The sequence below is a fragment of the Lactuca sativa genome, chromosome 5 (assembly GCF_002870075.4).
Source record: "Lactuca sativa cultivar Salinas chromosome 5, Lsat_Salinas_v11, whole genome shotgun sequence".
Taxonomy (NCBI): domain Eukaryota; kingdom Viridiplantae; phylum Streptophyta; class Magnoliopsida; order Asterales; family Asteraceae; genus Lactuca; species Lactuca sativa.
In genome coordinates, this window is record NC_056627.2 from 356,118,561 (window position 1) to 356,136,842 (window position 18,282).

The 18,282-nt window shown below is 31.8% G+C and overlaps 2 protein-coding genes across 2 annotated transcripts; both read right to left on the bottom strand.

Moving 5' to 3' along the window:
• Positions 1-5,030: 5,030 nt before the first annotated feature.
• On the bottom strand, positions 5,031-9,434 carry LOC111901564 (protein SULFUR DEFICIENCY-INDUCED 1). The gene is made up of 4 exons (XM_023897432.3): positions 9,109-9,434; positions 8,165-8,377; positions 7,792-7,947; positions 5,031-5,580 (listed from the first exon to the last, which is right to left on the bottom strand). Exons 1-4 carry the CDS (start codon positions 9,205-9,207, stop codon positions 5,167-5,169), a joined length of 882 nt encoding a protein of 293 aa, XP_023753200.1. The 5' UTR covers positions 9,208-9,434; the 3' UTR covers positions 5,031-5,166.
• A 5,458-nt stretch (positions 9,435-14,892) lies between these two features.
• LOC111901563 (F-box/kelch-repeat protein At3g24760) lies at positions 14,893-16,387 on the bottom strand. Its single transcript, XM_023897431.3, has one exon. The coding sequence runs from the start codon at positions 16,361-16,363 to the stop codon at positions 15,005-15,007; it is 1,359 nt and encodes a 452-aa protein (XP_023753199.1). The 5' UTR covers positions 16,364-16,387; the 3' UTR covers positions 14,893-15,004.
• Between the last annotated feature and the right edge of the window lie 1,895 nt (positions 16,388-18,282).

Genomic DNA, 18,282 nt, shown 5'->3' on the forward strand with positions numbered 1-18,282 from the left:
ACCTTGCTTGCTCTTTTGATAGATCCCATTTTGTGGAGTTTTAGGGCTTTTCTAAGCCATTTTGGTCACCAACCATGATTGCAAGCATGGTTTGAGGTTGATGTTTCGGATCTAGGTCCTTAGAGGGGTTACAAGGCAGAAAGCAGTGGCTTTTGCACTCAAGGGAAGCCCCATGCATTGTGAGAGCTTGTTTTAGGACCTTTTGAGCTTAAAGTCCCATGCAAGCACGTAAAGGTTGTAACTTTACGTGCTAGATCGATTGTAGAAGCATAGATCTACATTTTGACCAAGGGTTATACATCAGAAATCGAAGATTCAGTGAGTGGTTGTGCCCAACTCGGCGAGTCCGTTCTTGGACACGGCGAGTCCAGGGTTTTGTCTCATATCAGTTGAGGGTCATAAGGACCCAGTTGAGTGTGGAAAGGTTTTAAGCGGGTCCCAATAGGTGACCCAACGTTCTGGACTAAGCCATTATTCTGGAAGTTCATAGGACTCGGCGAGTCCAAGACAATCTTCTTAGAACTCGACGAGTTGTTCATCAACTCGGAGATTCGAGGACGGAACTTGTTCATCAGATGAAGGTGGACTCGGCGAGTTGTTCATCAACTCGGCGAGTCGGATGAGTTTTCATGTGTCTTTCATATAAAAGAAGAACACGTCGAGTTGGCGGCCCAACTCGACGAGTAGAAGAGGGTTTAAGGACAATTGGAAGGATAGGGACTCGGCGAGTTGGCAAGCCAACTCGGCGAGTCAGGTCAATTGGAAGTTGACTTTATCTTTGACTTGACTTGGTAAGGGGTAAAATGGTCATTTTACCCTAAGAGTAGATGTCAGTTTCTGACTAAGTGTTTTGTGGGAATTTTAGCCGGAGGATTTCCAGAGCAGCAGCAGCAGCAGACAAAGGATTCCCACACAGTTCAGCAGCTACTACGAGGTGAGTTACCTTCCAGTAGCGGTGGGTCTACGACCACAATGCCGGCCCACCAGTAGGGATCTATGCTAGATGTTTGTCTTTGTGATATTCATTTGTGTTGTTGCTAACTGATATGTTATGTGCTAGCGTGATAAGATATGCGATAGCGATAGAGTTCGGTTGTTAGGACCGAATGGTAGGTTAAGCACCCCAGATATGCCTAACAATATGTTATGATATGTTTAGCTGCTAGCATGATATGTTATATGAGATAGAGGTAGTAGGAGGGGGAAAGTCCCCGAGATTCGGTTGTTAGGACCGAATGGTAGGTCGGACACCCCAGATATGTCTGACAATAGATTATGATATGATATATGTGATAGTAGTAGTAGGGGGTGAAATAGCCCCCAAGGTTCGGTTGTTAGGACCGATGGGTAGTCAGCACCCCAGAATAGCTTGACACAGGTAGGTCAGCGCCCCAGAATGGCTCGACACGGGTAGGTCGGCACCCCAGAATGGCCGTACGGGTAGGTCGGCACCCCAGAAATGCCTGGCAGTATGTATGTAATGTGATTATATGGTACGTGGTACAATGGGGGAACTCACTAAGCTTCGTGCTTACAGTTTTCAGTTTTGGTTTTAGGTACCTTTTCGGCAAAGGGGAAGGAGTCAGCGCGGTAGCAGCACATCATACACACACATATTGATTTTCCGCATTACGAGATGTTCTGGGATTGTACTTTGACATTATTATTATTTTATTGTTTTGGGATTTCGGACACGAGATATGTTTTTTGAAAAGATATGATTAGATGATGTTTTACTACAAATGTTTTACAAACCACTTAATTTAAATGAAATTTTTGGGCGTGAAAATTGGGTCGTTACATCACCGTTGGCGACCACCACTTACCAATCACCGACGACTCTTCTAGAATTTATTGTACGTCAAACAACATTAAAAGTGTTGGTTTCTAAAGATGAAATGTCTAATGTTTTTTCTCCCCGAGAACTAATTGGATTGTTGCGAGAAGAACGAATGGGACACGCTTTAGAAGAAGCGATTTGTTACCATGCCGTCTTATTGGGAATAACAAGAGCATTTACGAATACTCAAAGTTTCATATCTGAAGCTAGTTTTAATCTTCTTTCTCATTTCTTCCCTTACCCCTTTCATTTGTAACCCTAACCCACCAACAAAAAGTACACAAACCCAAAACAAATGACGCTGCCGAAAGAAATCGATTTTCTGAAGCTCCACTACTGCCGGAAACATCCTGACACCTCCGATGGATCTGCACTTCGAACACCATCGATCTTCACCATATGGTTCATTTTGGGTGATTTTACCGGTGAAACCCCTGGTCTAATTGGCTATACCCAAATATCTTTACTGCAGAACCGGCAAAAACATCCTCTCTCTCTCTCTCTCTCTCTCTCTCTCTCTCTCTCTTTCCCTCCCTTTTCTCTAAACTCGTCTGCAAAACCCAAAAACCAGCGCCGCCACTAGAGACATATGGACCACCACGTCGAACACCCTTGCTCGATTCACCATAGATGTTTAAGAACATCACCACCTTCGCTTTTGCTATTCCACAACACCCTCTCTATCTGTTTATATTTTCATTTTTTTAATATATATATATATATATATATATATATATATATATATATATATATATATATATATATATATATATATATATATATAGGCTTAGGTTATTCTAATCTAACTAATTATTATGTGGATATCGTATGCTATGAGAATTACTAAGAGAATAAGTTGTATAGCAATGCGAATACGCAATCTTACATAACTATTATCATTAACACACATTCTCACTAATTAAATCGTTTATAAGGTTCTTATACACTTATTATTATTATTATTGTCATTTCTATCAGAATGTTTATTAGGTCGTATTTTGTCAAAATTAAAATTAGTGAAAAATAATGTGTGAGAACAAAAATAATTAATAATTAGCGAGAATGCATGAAAATGACGATATTTTTGTAAGGTTGAACGTATTCGCATTGCTAAACAACTTATGCTCTTAGTAATTCTCATAGCATATGATATACGCACAATAATTAGTTAGAATACTTGAACCTAGTTATATATATATATATATATATATATATATATATATATATATATATATATATATATATATATATATATATATATGAAATTTCGGTGGTCATCGGTACGATGAATCTATTATGCAATGTAGTTCGCTGGTATATTATCAAATGTAGATAAGGGTAGTATGGTTATTTCGGGACTAAACCAATAACAAAAATAAACATGAAGGATGGTCCGAGTGCACAAAAAGGATATGAACTAAACTAACAATTTTACTGAAATCCCAGGTACCATTTTAATACTTTACTCTAAAACTAATTGTAGTATGTGTTGTAATGCTTTTATTGGTCCAATATTTGTTGCCTTAGTCATACATTTCTATTGGAACCTTATATATATATACACATACACACACACACACACAGACAAAGATACAAGTAGGTTTATGCGAAAACATAAATATTTCGCGAAAACATGAAAACAAATTTTATCTTAAAAAAAGTCAAAACAAGTACTATAAAAACTAAATTTATTAGCAATAAATTAATGATAATAAGTTTACATTGAATTCTGTTATGATAATATAGATTTAAAGGCTGTTTTAACAACTATTTTTTTTTTCACGTCGTTAACAATTTTTAAATTCATGTTTTCATAATAAAAATGTCATACATCATACTTTGCTAATATGAAAAAATTTCTCAATGTATCATCAATTACAATCATGTAGTTTAAAGTTTGGATGAATTATTGTCTACAATATAAGGTTAAGGTGACACGATTTCATAGCTTTTTCTTGTTTTCGCGTTTTTGCAAATTATTTGTAATTTCTGATTTTCGCATGAACCTCTCTCTCTGTGTGTGTGTGTGTGTGTGTGTGTGTGTATATATATATATATATATATATATATATATATATATATATATATATATATATATAGGTAGGTTCAAATGTTTTTCACATCTATTGTGTGCTAGAATGCACCAATAGGAATTTAGTATTAATTATATGTATATTAAATGGTATCCATACTTATAACTCATTTTTATGGAAACTAATTAAATTCGTCGTTAATATCAACAATAATATTCTTTCAGAATGAATTCATATCCAACAGAATGAGAGTATATTCTATTAGAATACACTCTCGTTCTTCATATTCCATGCAACTTTATTGTAGTTTAACTTAGTGAGTCCTGAAACAAAATACGAACTCATATATAAACACCTAGATGCGAATTCATTTTGAAAGAATGTTATTGCTGAGATTAATGACAGATTTAATTAGCTTCCATAAAAAGAAAATTATAATTATGGATATCATTTAATATACATATAATTATGGAAATCATTTAATATTTATATTTATTTAATTAAATATTATTTAATTTACTAAATTCCTATTGGTGTATTCTAGCACACAATAAATGTAAGAAACAAAATAACCTAGCCCTATATATATATATATATATATATATATATATATATATATATATATATATATATATATATATATATATATATATATATAATGGATTTTATTTTTTATCCATAATAATAACATACATTTATTTACACATTGGCTTGACATAACAAACATTTAATTTATTACAAATGATTTTTTTTCTAAATAATTGCTCACACAATACATACAACTATTGAACAACCACTATCAAATCTACTCTAATAAATGAATGTTTTTTTTACCACATGTCACATTTTCATTCAATTTGACAAATGTTATTTTATGGTTATTTTGAATTAATTTCTTTTCCACATGTCATTTTATGAGTTTTTCTATTTTGATAAATTCAACATAATACTTTAATGTTATAATTACAATAAATATAGTAGTAAATGAATATCAATTTCATTAATGGACTTACCTTTTTATTTCAAAATTTTCAAATTAAAGCTCATTAGTTTTTTTTGTTTATTTAGTTAAATCTAAAAGATAAAAAAAATTAAATTTTAATAATTCATTATTTTTTTATTTTCTTATAAATTTAAAGTTCTTAAATATTTAGAGCTTTATATTTAGATTTTTTTTAATTAATCAATGTAATACATGAGTTTTACATCTAGTTTACAATGATATATACACAATCATGCCTCCATTATATCACATAACAAATCTCAAAAAGAATAAAAGAAATTTCGAAAATTCTAGAAAGCCAATTGATCCCTAAATTGGTCAATTTCTTCAAATATAGGCAACCTTTTTGATTTATAAGGGGCCCATACGTTTATTAATCGTTCAAGGTCAGTAACAAACTCATCATCTAGATCCAAACCCAGGAGGTTCTCCGGCAAACCAGAAGGTGGTTGCCGACATGTTTTCAACTCGGTCAATAGTTGTTGAGCCCGGGCACAGGCCTTGGAATCGTCGGCTCCAGGAAACCTACCGCTAAGAATGTCAAAGAGGCTGAGTTGGGCCTCTTTGTAACGGGCCTGTTTCATTAGACAGAGACCCAAGTTACAAGCCTTGTTTGCATCAGGGTCGATCATTTGGGCTTTCTTGTACACAACCTCTGCTGCCATGAAGTTTGATTTTTGCATATAGGCCCATCCCAAATTACCCTGTTAAGTGATAACCCACCCAAAAAATCTAAAATGTCATTAACTCATTCCATACCACCTAAAAAACGATGTACTTTTATTTATTTGTATTAGAGCATCTTATTTACATTTAATTTAATTATAATATTACATTTTTTTTTTCTATAAATACATTGAAAAATCTACCAATTACATGATTTTTTTTATTGGGATAATGTACTTTGAAAAAATACAACAAATACATAATACATAAAGATGAAAATAAGATTTTATAATAAATAAATTAATTAGAGCATGCTACACTTTAATGCGTTAACCTAATTAATTAATATGAATGCGAAAACTACAATTATAATCTAATCTAAATCTTTGAATAAATAAATTTAAGAGATTGTGTTAATTTAAATACACTTTAAACGCCTTTTGACCTCAGTTTTTTTTAGCAAAAAGTGGATACTTATGTATTACTTAATTTCATTTTTTTAGAATGGTAAGAAAAGATTCACATTTTTACAACACTTCTAAATTATTTATTTCGAATCCAGCGAGACTTGAACTCTTAACCTTTGGTTAAGGGACATATTTTTACTTACTCCTGACAATGCTAGACTATAAGCTATTTGGTATTATTTACTTTCATTTTACATATCATAGTATATTTTTTTCACTTATAATAATATCTTTTCCGCAAAAATTATCGCCGATAACATTAAAAAAACGATTTATAGATCCAATATTTATTTATATAACATAGGATAAAATATACATCACATATAAAATATCAAGGTGACTTGTAAAAACGAGTTATAAAGATGTGTATGGCTTAACTGTAATTAGATGTTTGGATTAGATAATGCTAATTTAAAAGCACGTTGAAAAATGAAAAACAATAAAATAGTTCTACAAGTAATATATGGGTATATGTTTAGAAAGAAATCTTTTTATATCTCCTTTCTGTTCTAATAAATAAATAGAAATAAATAGGTTTATTTTTCTATGGAAAAGTGTCATAATATTAGAAATCATCATTAATATTATATGCTACATATCATGCCATATATCAACCTATTAACTCTCCATTTAAAATTTCTCACACTAATTATATTAAATCAATAATTGATTCTTCATTTTAAATTTTAAATTTCACACTTTAACTACATTAAACTAATAACATTAGAATAAAAACTAAAATAAAATTAATATATATATATATATATATATATATATATATATATATATATATATATAATAATAATAATAATAATAATAATAATAATAATAATAATAAGGTGATATAATTTCATATATTTATTTAAATCAACGATTATAAATTTATATAACTAGAAAGTATCTGTTAATTAATAATTTATTTAAAATAATTTCAAAAAAAAAATTCAAAAATAATAATAATAATAATTTATTTGAAATAAATGATTAATAATTTCGAGTTTTTACTATAAAACTTTAATTAATTTTATAACCGTGAGTCTCATGAGTTATAAACGGGTCAATAATAATAAAAGAATAGTTATTAGTGTTATTTGCCGTTTTTTTTTCATAATTTATGTTTTCTTTTCAAATGCGGTATAAAAATGACATTTGTCATTTTCTCATCATTTTTTATTTTTTTAAAAGTATTGATGTTAATAATAAGTTAGACAATTATTTATTTGATCCTTGATTTTTATGTGACATTTAAATTCGTCTTAAATAAGTTTTGGTTATGATTGCCGACAATTAAGTGTATTTCTATATTTAAAATCCTACAAAATGACGTTTAATTAATAACTTATTGAAAATAATTGATTAATAATTATATGCTTTACTATAAAAAATTAATTATTTTTGTAATCGTGGTTTGCACGTGCTATAACCTAATTAGAAGTATCTTAGATTGCATTACCACCTTACATAATGTACATGAATATATTTAGATAGAAAATTTTATAATAAAAAATCAAAATAGAATGATAATACAACAATAAATACACAATAAAGAAAATGGAATTTAGGTTGAAAACGTGTGAAACAACACATTTTTGTCTTCCCCCACATAAAACTTAGAAACAAAATACTTATAAAGCTAATTTTTATTGAAAGTACTATGAGTAACAGACTAACAGCAAACACAAATAATTAAAAAACATACAATTATGAAAAATAATTTCAAAAAAATAAAATAAAATAAAAGAATAGTAGGGATGGGGTTTTAAGGGATTAATTATTACGTACCAGAATCTTGGCAGTTTCTTGTTTAACCGAGACCTGAAATTTCTTGCCATGGGATCGAGCAGTTTTTGTAGGTTTTCCATTAAAAGCTTCTCCTCTATAAATCACCCTAAGCTTTTGCTTCAATAACCCTATTTCTTCATCGAATCTACCACATTTCTGTTGGTAGATTTTATTAATTCATTCACATATATCAGCATTCAATAAATTAGATTTTAAAATCAATCAAACTATGAATTATTTTCTTCTTAATTACCACTTGATTGTGGGACCAGGTATGAAGAGATAGTTAATGAGCCATTTGTGGGTCTTAAATTTTAATTTGCAAATGCATTGGAGGTAGGTACTGTGTGCATGAAAAGGTTGTACGTAGTACCTTGTATAAGTCGATCAGGAGATTATCAAGAGATGGCTGGGAATGTTTGGAGCAAAGGCATCTGAAGGACTTAATGGCTTCAATGGCTTCTTCAGTTCTATCCAACTGCTTCATAACAACAGCCATGTCTTTTAGTGCACTCTCCACTCTATCTCCTCCATTTATCGCCTTCCAAAACCATATAATTGCTCCCTCTGGATCTTTTTCTACCAGCTGTACTTCATTATTTTCAAACCAAAAAGTAATTTATAATTATTTAAATATATACGATGGTTGAGTTGAAAACTATGGGTTATCATTATGTATTTTTGTTATAGTCCATAGTTAGGGTTCCAAATTTCATTTGATTTATAGTTTTAGATTAAAATTTTGAACACCTGATTAATTAACTATAGGTTATCATTCTTGGTTAAAAACCTTGGGATCCCTAAGCAACAATCTATCAGTTCGAAAAAAATAATATCGGCTGGAAATGGATTGCTAAAAGCCATGTAACTAAGGTCAAAACGATCATTTCTCGAATCGGAAAATTAATGTTAAAAATGTATTCAACATGACAAAACTGTGATTATGGAACAAGTTATTTTTCATATACTATAGATTTTTCCTCAAGTTCAGCTCTCAACATGATTTGATCGCTTGATTAAAACGGTTCTTCGAGTTAATTGAGCATAGTTGGATCGACACAATTGAAATACATACTGTACATGAGTACTAGCTATATTAAACAAGCGATTTTCATGAACTGAGGATCAATTTCCTCAGATTCAGCGGGATATTTGATCATTTTCGAAATCTCGATCCTTCAACTTTGCTCGTTCGAAATAAAAATCACAACTCAAAAGGATTCCAAAAACGAGTTGAATCTGTATAATTTAACAGTTACGATGAATGTCTGAGTTTTTCAGATTTCTGTATAAAGTATATATGCGGAGAAGAAGAACCTGAGTGTGCTTAGCTTTAACATATGGACCATCTCCAGAAGGAACTTTATGAAGAACATGAAAATCGTCTTCTTTTTTCTTTCTGCAACTTGTTTCCATCTCTCTCTTTCTCTCGAGAAAAATACAGAAAATTATGAATTATCATATAGGGAGGGAGGCGGGGATGGGGAAGCGAATGAATCTGGACGCAATTTCGACCAGATACCTTTATGACTTTTCTCTATATGAATAGGTTAAGCTCCATCTGAATAGACTTGTCTACCCCATTGCCTTGGCATAAGGTAAACGACTGTAATAGTAGAATTAAGATCCGGATGCGAGTCTTGGGTTTGAATTTGGGTTTAAGCTTCGTTTGACCAATTTAAGGCATGAAATCCTGGTGAAACGACTCATCTTGGTTTATATTTATTGATATTGATATTGAATATTAATTGTACCTATAAAACGGATGCAAAGAGATTTGGTTTGACCGGTTGAAATGATCTTATTTTTTACTTATGTTATCCTTCTATCTATTTTAGATGGTGATAAATTGATTAGAATGTTAAATTTATATATTTGTCATCATCTTAAAAGCATTCACAATCCATTGAACTCCATAGAGTTTAATGCATTCTTTCTTCAATCCATACAACTCTATCATTTTTTTTCTATAATACATTGAACTCTACAAAGTTCAATAGAATGTTACAAAATGTAATTTATAGTAAATATTTATGAATTAAAATTTTCTTTTTCCCATTGAAAAGTTCAATGATCATTGAACTCCAAATCCATTGAATGCCAATGTGACATCTCACAATAGTAGAGTTTTATCTATTAAATGACACATAGGTGCTGTTTGTTTTTTCTGAGGCAAAATGTCTGCAGTCTGCGGACCACATCTGTAGACCTCTGCAGTAGAAGAGGTGGACCAAACGTCTGCAGTCTGAAAAAGGAAGACTGTTTGTTTTTTTAACATTTGCGGGCTACTAAAATAAACTGAAATCTAAAAAACTTATTTTTTAAAACTTTAAAGTGATTTTTTAATATTTTTATGATTTTGTTATGAATAATTAACGAATCTAGATCAACTTTTATGTATTATTGTATAAAAAATAAAATTAAAAATGGTATGAATTAGCATATATATTTGATAAAAACCAACAACTTTGGTTGCAAAATTATAATTAACCATTATAATTAGTGAGCAAAGAATTTGATACATAAATTGATGGAAATAAACTTCGATTTTTTCAATTAAATCCATTAAAAACGTACCATAAATATTTTCTTGAGAAATTGACGATATTGTATTAAATAATGTTTTACAAAATTTGGCAAAAAAATATAAGAATATATTATGATTTTTTTTCACATTTATATAAACAAATTTAACGACTATTATTGTAATTAATCTTTATTTATAAATTTGTCAAAAATATCATGTTTGTATCGTCAAAAGTTTTTTTTTTCTTTTTTTTTTTTTAAAGTTTTGTAGTTTTTTTTTTTCAAATTGTTATCATTAATAAAGTTAGAAAAAATATAAATTAAAAAAAAACTTGAAAAAAATAAAGATATATATGTTTTTTTAGGCTAGAAGATGTCTGAAGATGTTAGAAGACTTTGGTCCATATCTGCACCAAGAAGAGGGCGCGCAGACATTTTTAGGTCTGCAGTCTTCAAAAAAACAAACAGTCTGCGAAGGCTAATGTCTGCGCGTGGTCTGCGCGGCGCAGACAGAAGAGGCCTCGCAGATCTGTAGACAAAAAACAAACACTGCCATAGACTTGTCACCCCATTCAACTCTCTCATTGAACTCACAATTATGGATGCTTTAAATAGATAGAAAGAAAAGTAGGAACAAAAAATGAGAGAATATTTAATTTCTCATAAAAGATAACAAATAAAATTAGAGTAATTTAGTTTTTGGTATGACCATTTTGAAACATAGACACAGAAGATAAAGGGACAAATTCAAACCTAGAATCACTAAGAGCTCTCAAGTCTCATGTGCCTTGTACACGAGAATATTTTGTTTTTTGTTTTTTCATATAAAACATTCATTTCCCTCTTTAAGATTAAGAACATTTTGGTCCAGTACCACCACCAATGTCCAAATTCAAACCAACACCAGATTCAAAGAAAAATCGTTTAGAAATCTACAACTGAAGACAAGCATGATCATGTGTTATTTACTAAAACCAAGAAATTGAAACTTGATTAATATGGTGAACTCAAACCATACACACAATTGCTTATACATGAACCTACATTGTCCATAGAAACAAATGCCCACAATGACATGTAAATAAAGATGTCTTTTTGAACTCCTATTATGTATTACAAAAGATAGTTATTGTAATTTAATAACTTAACCTCAAAACATAAATTATACCATTCATTACATATTTATAAAATACAAACAAATATTTGAAAAAACATAAACTCGCCCAACATTATCTAAGTAAACCAAAACATGAGTCATTATTTATGATTCATAAGATACATATCCTTACATGAAATTGCACAAGCATACAATACAACAATTCAGCACATGGGGCTATTATTTTCATAACTTATAGGAGAACATTAACGAAAAAGTACCTCCACTAATAGCTATCTTACTCTACTATATATCACCACAACTTTATCACGTTTCTTAGCCTCATCATTTTCACCAGACCTTCGCCACTAGGTTGCCCCTCACCACCATATTGCCCTTCATTACCCGATTATCCTTCTCCGTCAAACAACCCATATACAACAATAACTTTTGAAATTGTTAGATTATTGATTAACATGTTCTCTTTCATAGATAACAATCACTTGTTGATGTTGATGAAACTTCAAATACTAAAAGAGAACACAAATGTTCTTAAGAAATATTTAGATCGATTATTTTATCGTTCTAGTGAATACGACTTTGTTGAATTGAAAATTAGATTTGAGAAAATAAAATATTTTGAATCTATTTTAGGGGTTTTGTGTGATGGATCATGGTTAGTTTTTCTATTTGATGATGAACTAAAAAAATGTTTGAATCTAGAATCTTCTTCGACAAATGGTGATAAATCTAATATTGATGGAAAATATTTACTTATGTGTTTGGTCTATCATACGGTACAACATAGGGGTCTTATTTTTTTTCATCTCTTCCTCTGCATGGAAAACTTATGCACATACCATTTATGCAAATTGGATAAGACACTCAAACGACCTGATACTCACACGTCTAATAAAGAGGATGAGATGAAAGAGAAGCATATGGTGAAACGGACCATTAGACTGTACAATATTTTTGAAAGATTAATAATGGTTGCATGATGTTTTCCTGAGATTAAGTTTTATTGAAGGTTTTGGTTTTTTAGGTATTAAGTTTGATTTTTCATAATATTTTAGAAGATTGGTGAGATGGTGGCTGGTTGACCTGGCCAAAAACTAGAAAAGTGATTTTTCTAATATACAAATTATATTTTTTAAGATAAAGAAGTTCAATGCATCTTAATTTTATCCTCACATGTCACGACGACCTATTTGCAGGGTATGAAATATTTTGGTGAGGATATGCAATATTTGTTGGGTTTTTTACGCATTAACATACTCTAACAAGGCAACATAAATGATCAAAACTTACTTAAGTGTACATGTACCTTAAGATCTAGGTTTTACTAGTTCTAACTTTCCTTATATATGTTTGATATAGTTTTACTGGTAATATAAGAACCTTCATTGTAATCTATAAGTACCTAGATTGTTGCCAATGAGAATGAGAGTATGAGACATATAAATATCAAAATATTTAGGTCCATGTGTTCATTTCCACTTGGAAGCTATATTTCCAAGGACTTTTTTGATCCATCCACTTAAAAATAAATGTTTGGACTATTATACCCTTCAACTAATTTAAATTTTATTTAGATTAATAAAGAGAGAAAAATCCTCTCATAACACATTCTCTATCACGGTATCTCTTTTCTAAATATATCACTTTCATCACTAAAACAATACATTTCTTCATCGGCAAAGCCAAATCAAACCACAACTATGTATTTAGCCTTTTCAATTCTTCACTGTATTTTTCCATCTACAAAAATAATTTTGGCTTTTGATTACTTTGTGTCATCATTCCTTTTAACATACATAAAACAAATACATCTTACTTCATGGTTAGTTTTAGCATCTAAAACAAAATCAATTTTGACTGTTAATTACTTCATCGACTTTGACTTTTTGATTTTGACTTTCAGATTCCATAATCTTTCAATTTTCATCTGATGATGTTTGCAGTTTGCCCCAAAAATGATGATTACAATACCAAAATGAAAAGCATTGCAAGCTCATTTAAGAATTATAAGAAAAAACACATAAAGAAACTGCATACCCATAAAAACATACAAAAATCTCAAAACTAAAAGAATAAATGAAGAAATCACACACCACAAAAAAGTAATTTTATAGTTGATTTGAGCTCTGATTAATATAAACTTAATTTCACACCTTTGATGCAAATTAATCGATTCATGCCCTAGTTTAATCGACTGAAAGCGGATGTGGGTATAAACAATTGAGTGTATCAATGGTTAGAAATCGATTTGGAGATGATTGCGTTTTTTCATTTGGAGGGTAATAACGCCTGAATCTACGCCTGAATCTGCAGAAGTGAAAGAAGTGTATAAGGAATAAAGAAGGAATGAGTGTCGTGTATCTTTTGGAAACAAATGCATAAGATTTTTTTTCTCTCTCTAAATTAAAATTAAGGACATTAGTGTCGATACACTTAATGTTTATGTGGATGGATAAAATATTTCAGTGGCAAAATCACCTCCCTTTGCACTTAGATTGTTATTTATTGTTCTTTTTTGCTGATTTTGAATCGTTACACTTGGTGACTTAGATTGTTTCTTTTATGATAATTTGATATAGGTCTAGTTATGAACCGAAAAAAGCGCAACTTTTTTTGCTGTGTTTGGCGTGCCACAGCTAGCTGATAAGCTAGCTTATTTTTCGAGCTTTTTTTATGTTGTCGTGTTTGATAAGCCAAAAAGTAGCTGATAAGCTAGCTTTTTGAAAAGCTACTTAGACTAGCTTTTTAGGAGCTTTTTTAAAATTTTCCAAATACACCCCTTAATTAATTATAGAAACACATATTCTTACATGTTCTTTTATGTAATTTTATATATTTTAGCTAGCTTTTCAGCTAGTTTTAACAAACGTTATTTTTTATCAGCTAGCTTTTCAGCTATCAACTAGCTTTTCAGCTATCAACTAGCTTTTTATTTAACAGCTAGCTTTTCAGCCATTAGCTAGCTTTTTAGCTAGTCCGTCAAACATAGAGTTACTGATGTGGTTAGCATTTTGTTAAGGCTGTGTTTGGCGGACTAGCTGAAAAGCTAGCTGTTAGCTAAAAAGCTAGCTTATGGCTGAAAAGCTAGCTGTTAAATAAAAAGCTAGCTGATAAAAAATAACGTTTGGTAAAACTAGCTGAAATATATAAAACTACATAAAAGGACATGTAAGAATATGTGTTTCTATAATTAATTAAAGAGTGATTTTTGGAAAATTTTAAAAAAGCTCCTAAAAAGCTAGTCTAAGTAGTTTTTCAAAAAGTTAGCTTATCAGCTATTTTTTAGCTTACCAAACACGACAACATAAAAAAAAAACTCAAAAAAATAAGCTAGCTTATCAGCTAGCTGTGGAGCGCCAAACACAACCTAAATCTGTATGACCACGAAACATGTATTGATCGGATTTGACCAAAAGCATTGAAACATGCATTGATCGGATTTAGACACTAAGCATAGATTATTGGCTAATGGGTATTTAGTTATTTTGAGTATTGCTTATACAACATTGTTATCCACTCAGTTACTATATCCCATAATATATAACGTAAAAATAAAAAATAAAATATATTCTAAGCAACTTCACCATCAAGAATCCAGCGAAGTGAAATAGTTGAGCAAAAACTGATGACCTTATGAAACCTATTCACCGGTTCAGGCAAATCAGGGATCCTCCTCCATCTACACTGCTTGGAATCAGAGCTAACTTCACATACACAAGCAGGGTAATTCCGGCGATGTTCTTCATTAAACACAAAGATGTATTTCCCAACTCCAACACATTTCAAGCTAGCAAATCTATCATCTTCATCGCTATCAAACAAACAGTTGAGCAAATCAGGAGGCATAATCGCAACTTCACTAAACTCCATTGTTAATTCGTCAATTCCCCATAGATTAAACGAAGGTCCATGAGGATTGTTGCATAATCCGGCCAACATAAGCTGATTCCGGCAAGATATTAGGAATGATGTGATCACACCTGGTGGGCGGAGTGTTTGAACTTCACTCCAAACTCGATTGCTTAAATCGAAGGATGAAATGAAACATGAATGTATACCGAATACGTAGAATTTCGATTTGAAAAAAGCGGAAGACAGTGATTGTGAAGAGTTGCCTGACCGGAAATCCGCCGGCAACGGTGGACAAAGATCCCACGAATCTAAAGTTGGGTTATAAATTTCAACCGCTAAATTATCTTCAATATCAACCAAACCACCAATGAATCTAACACCACCCACAACAATAATGTTGGGCAAATTCAATTTCTGTTCAAATCGATTGTTTTGATTCGAATTCGATGAAAACTCAGAACTGATAACACCTACTAGAGGGTTTAAACGGGAGAATTTCAGAGGTGTTGTTTCTCGCCATGAGGGTATCAAAATTGGGGCAAAACTGAAATTATTAGCGGTGGTGTTGAAGAAAAACCCACCGGAACCGATGAAGGATGATTCCTGCGAAATTGAAACGGGAAACAGAGTTGTTGGGAGCTTGATCCACTCGTTCGAATCAGGGTCGAATGCGAACGCTTGATTGTTTTTCACGAAAATGTTGTTTTGGCCGTAGAGGAAGAACCAGGGGGGTGCTGCAGCGGAGGCGGAGAACAACGGGGCGGTGATGATCGAGTGCCATAGCTTGCAGACAGCGGAGCAACGGATGATTGAACGAACTGGGAGGCGAGCTAAGATGAGTTCGGTTACATCAGAGCTGAGGAAATTGAAGAAATTGTTGGATGAATCAGTTTCTTTTGGGGTAGTTGAATCTTCCATTTGATCGATGAATCGTTGAAGAAGATTAGACATTTGATTGGAATGCATAAATGGATTTGGAGATTGTAAGAATTGTGGCTGAGAAAATTCAGAAAGATGAGACAATTTTGGTGGAAGATAACAAAATGGTCCACCCACACCAGGTTTATCCATAAACATTAAACCACTAAAAAAGCCTCACCAATCAGTTCCAAGTTTAATGGTTTCTGAAGACCGACAAACTCACTTATGGATTTCGAAAGAAGATTAATCTTTTTTTTTTTAGTTAAAATCCGTTTTTAAAAATTTTATTATAAAAAAAAGTTCGCTAAATAGACACCGCATTTTACCATTTAGACAATTCTAATTAATTTTTGAAATATTTTTATTGGTTGAAATTACATTGTTTTCCGAAAAAACTGATTACAAATAATTCATTATAGGTTGACTTTTTATAAAAATGATGATAGGGTGTCTTATTAGTAGCACCCAAAAAAAACTTTAAAAAATGTTTTTTTTACACCATTGTAAATTAATGCTCACCTATATATATACTAGGAAGGTGTAAGGGCCATCTTTAGCAAGACCCACAATTTTTTTTTTTTGAAAAAGAGTAAAAATATTATAGGGTAACTTACACCGTTGGTCCCTCATGCACATGTCAGAAAACATGTTTAGTCCCTATTTACAAAATTTAATTCGGACAGCCCCTCGTTGTTATTTATCTTGCATGATTAATCCCTATGCACGTTAACCGTTAAATGCTTCGGTTTAAGCTTCCCACGTGCCTTGCACGCAGGGGCATTTTCGTCTTTTCAGGGTTTGTGTCCATTCTTAATGTCTATAAAACACTGCAACCTTCTTTTCCTCTGCTATCCTCTCCTTCGTTTCCTCCCCTCCCCTCGTTCGATCGATTTATTCCAAGTAGATAACCTTGGGATATTAGAAACAGGTGGGACCAGCAAAAGTAATGACAAAGTGGGACCAAGTCAAAAGAAAAAGAAAGTCAAAGATGGTTCTATTCATAAATGCCCATGGGTCCTACTAGTGAGTAAGTGGAAAAAAGACATTAATTAGACTGTTAAGACCTATGAAAAGCAACATACATGTCTTCAAACAAGGAAAATTAGGGCATGCAACTACAAGTTTCTCTCTAAGCAGATTATTGATACAATGGAGTTAAACCCAGAAATACCACTTAGAGCATTACGTGAGATGCTTGAGAAGAAATACCAAGTTGGATTGTCAGACATGAAAGTTCATAGGGCGAAAACGAAAGCCCTGGAATCAATTAGGGGAGATTTTGCTGCTCAGTACTTGTGTCTAAGAGACTACTTACAGGAGGTGCAGAGTAGAAATCCAAACACCACAGTCAAACTTCAAGTGCAAAGTGAACCATGTTATGCATCTGAGACCAGGGTAATTGAACGAGTATACATTTGTCTTGGTCCACTAAAAAGTGGATTTGCAGCAGAGAAAAGAGATTTACTAGGGCTTGATGGTGCATTCATGAAGGCTCCATACTATAGTATGATCCTGACAGCAATGGTATGTGCATAATCATATTTTAGTATTTCATTAGTGTTTGACCATAGTTAATTTTTTGCTTATTACCATGTTTGACATTATAATTCAGGGTTTAGATGGGAACAATTGCACATACCCTTTGGCATATACAGTTGTTGAAGCAGAGAACTTTAATTCATGGACCTGGTTTTTAACTAACTTAGGAGATGATCTTGGTTTGTATGCAAACTCCAACTTCACTTTCGTATCAGACAGACATAAGGTAAATAAAGTTCTCCATTCATTTTCACCTGCATGTTTTACAATTCAGTAAGCAACTTCACTCTTTTGATGATTTAGGGGTTATTGCCTGCACTTGAGAAACTTTTCCCAGCAGCAGAGCGTAGATATTGACTAAGGCATCTTCATGTGAACATGAAACGTAAATGGAGGGGCAAGGAATTCAAGGATTGTCTTTGGAATTGTGCAACATGTACCATCATACCACAATTCAACAGTGCCATGGAAGAACTAAAGAAACTTAACAGTGAAGCATATGACTGGCTTAATTCTATTCTACTTAAGCACTGGTC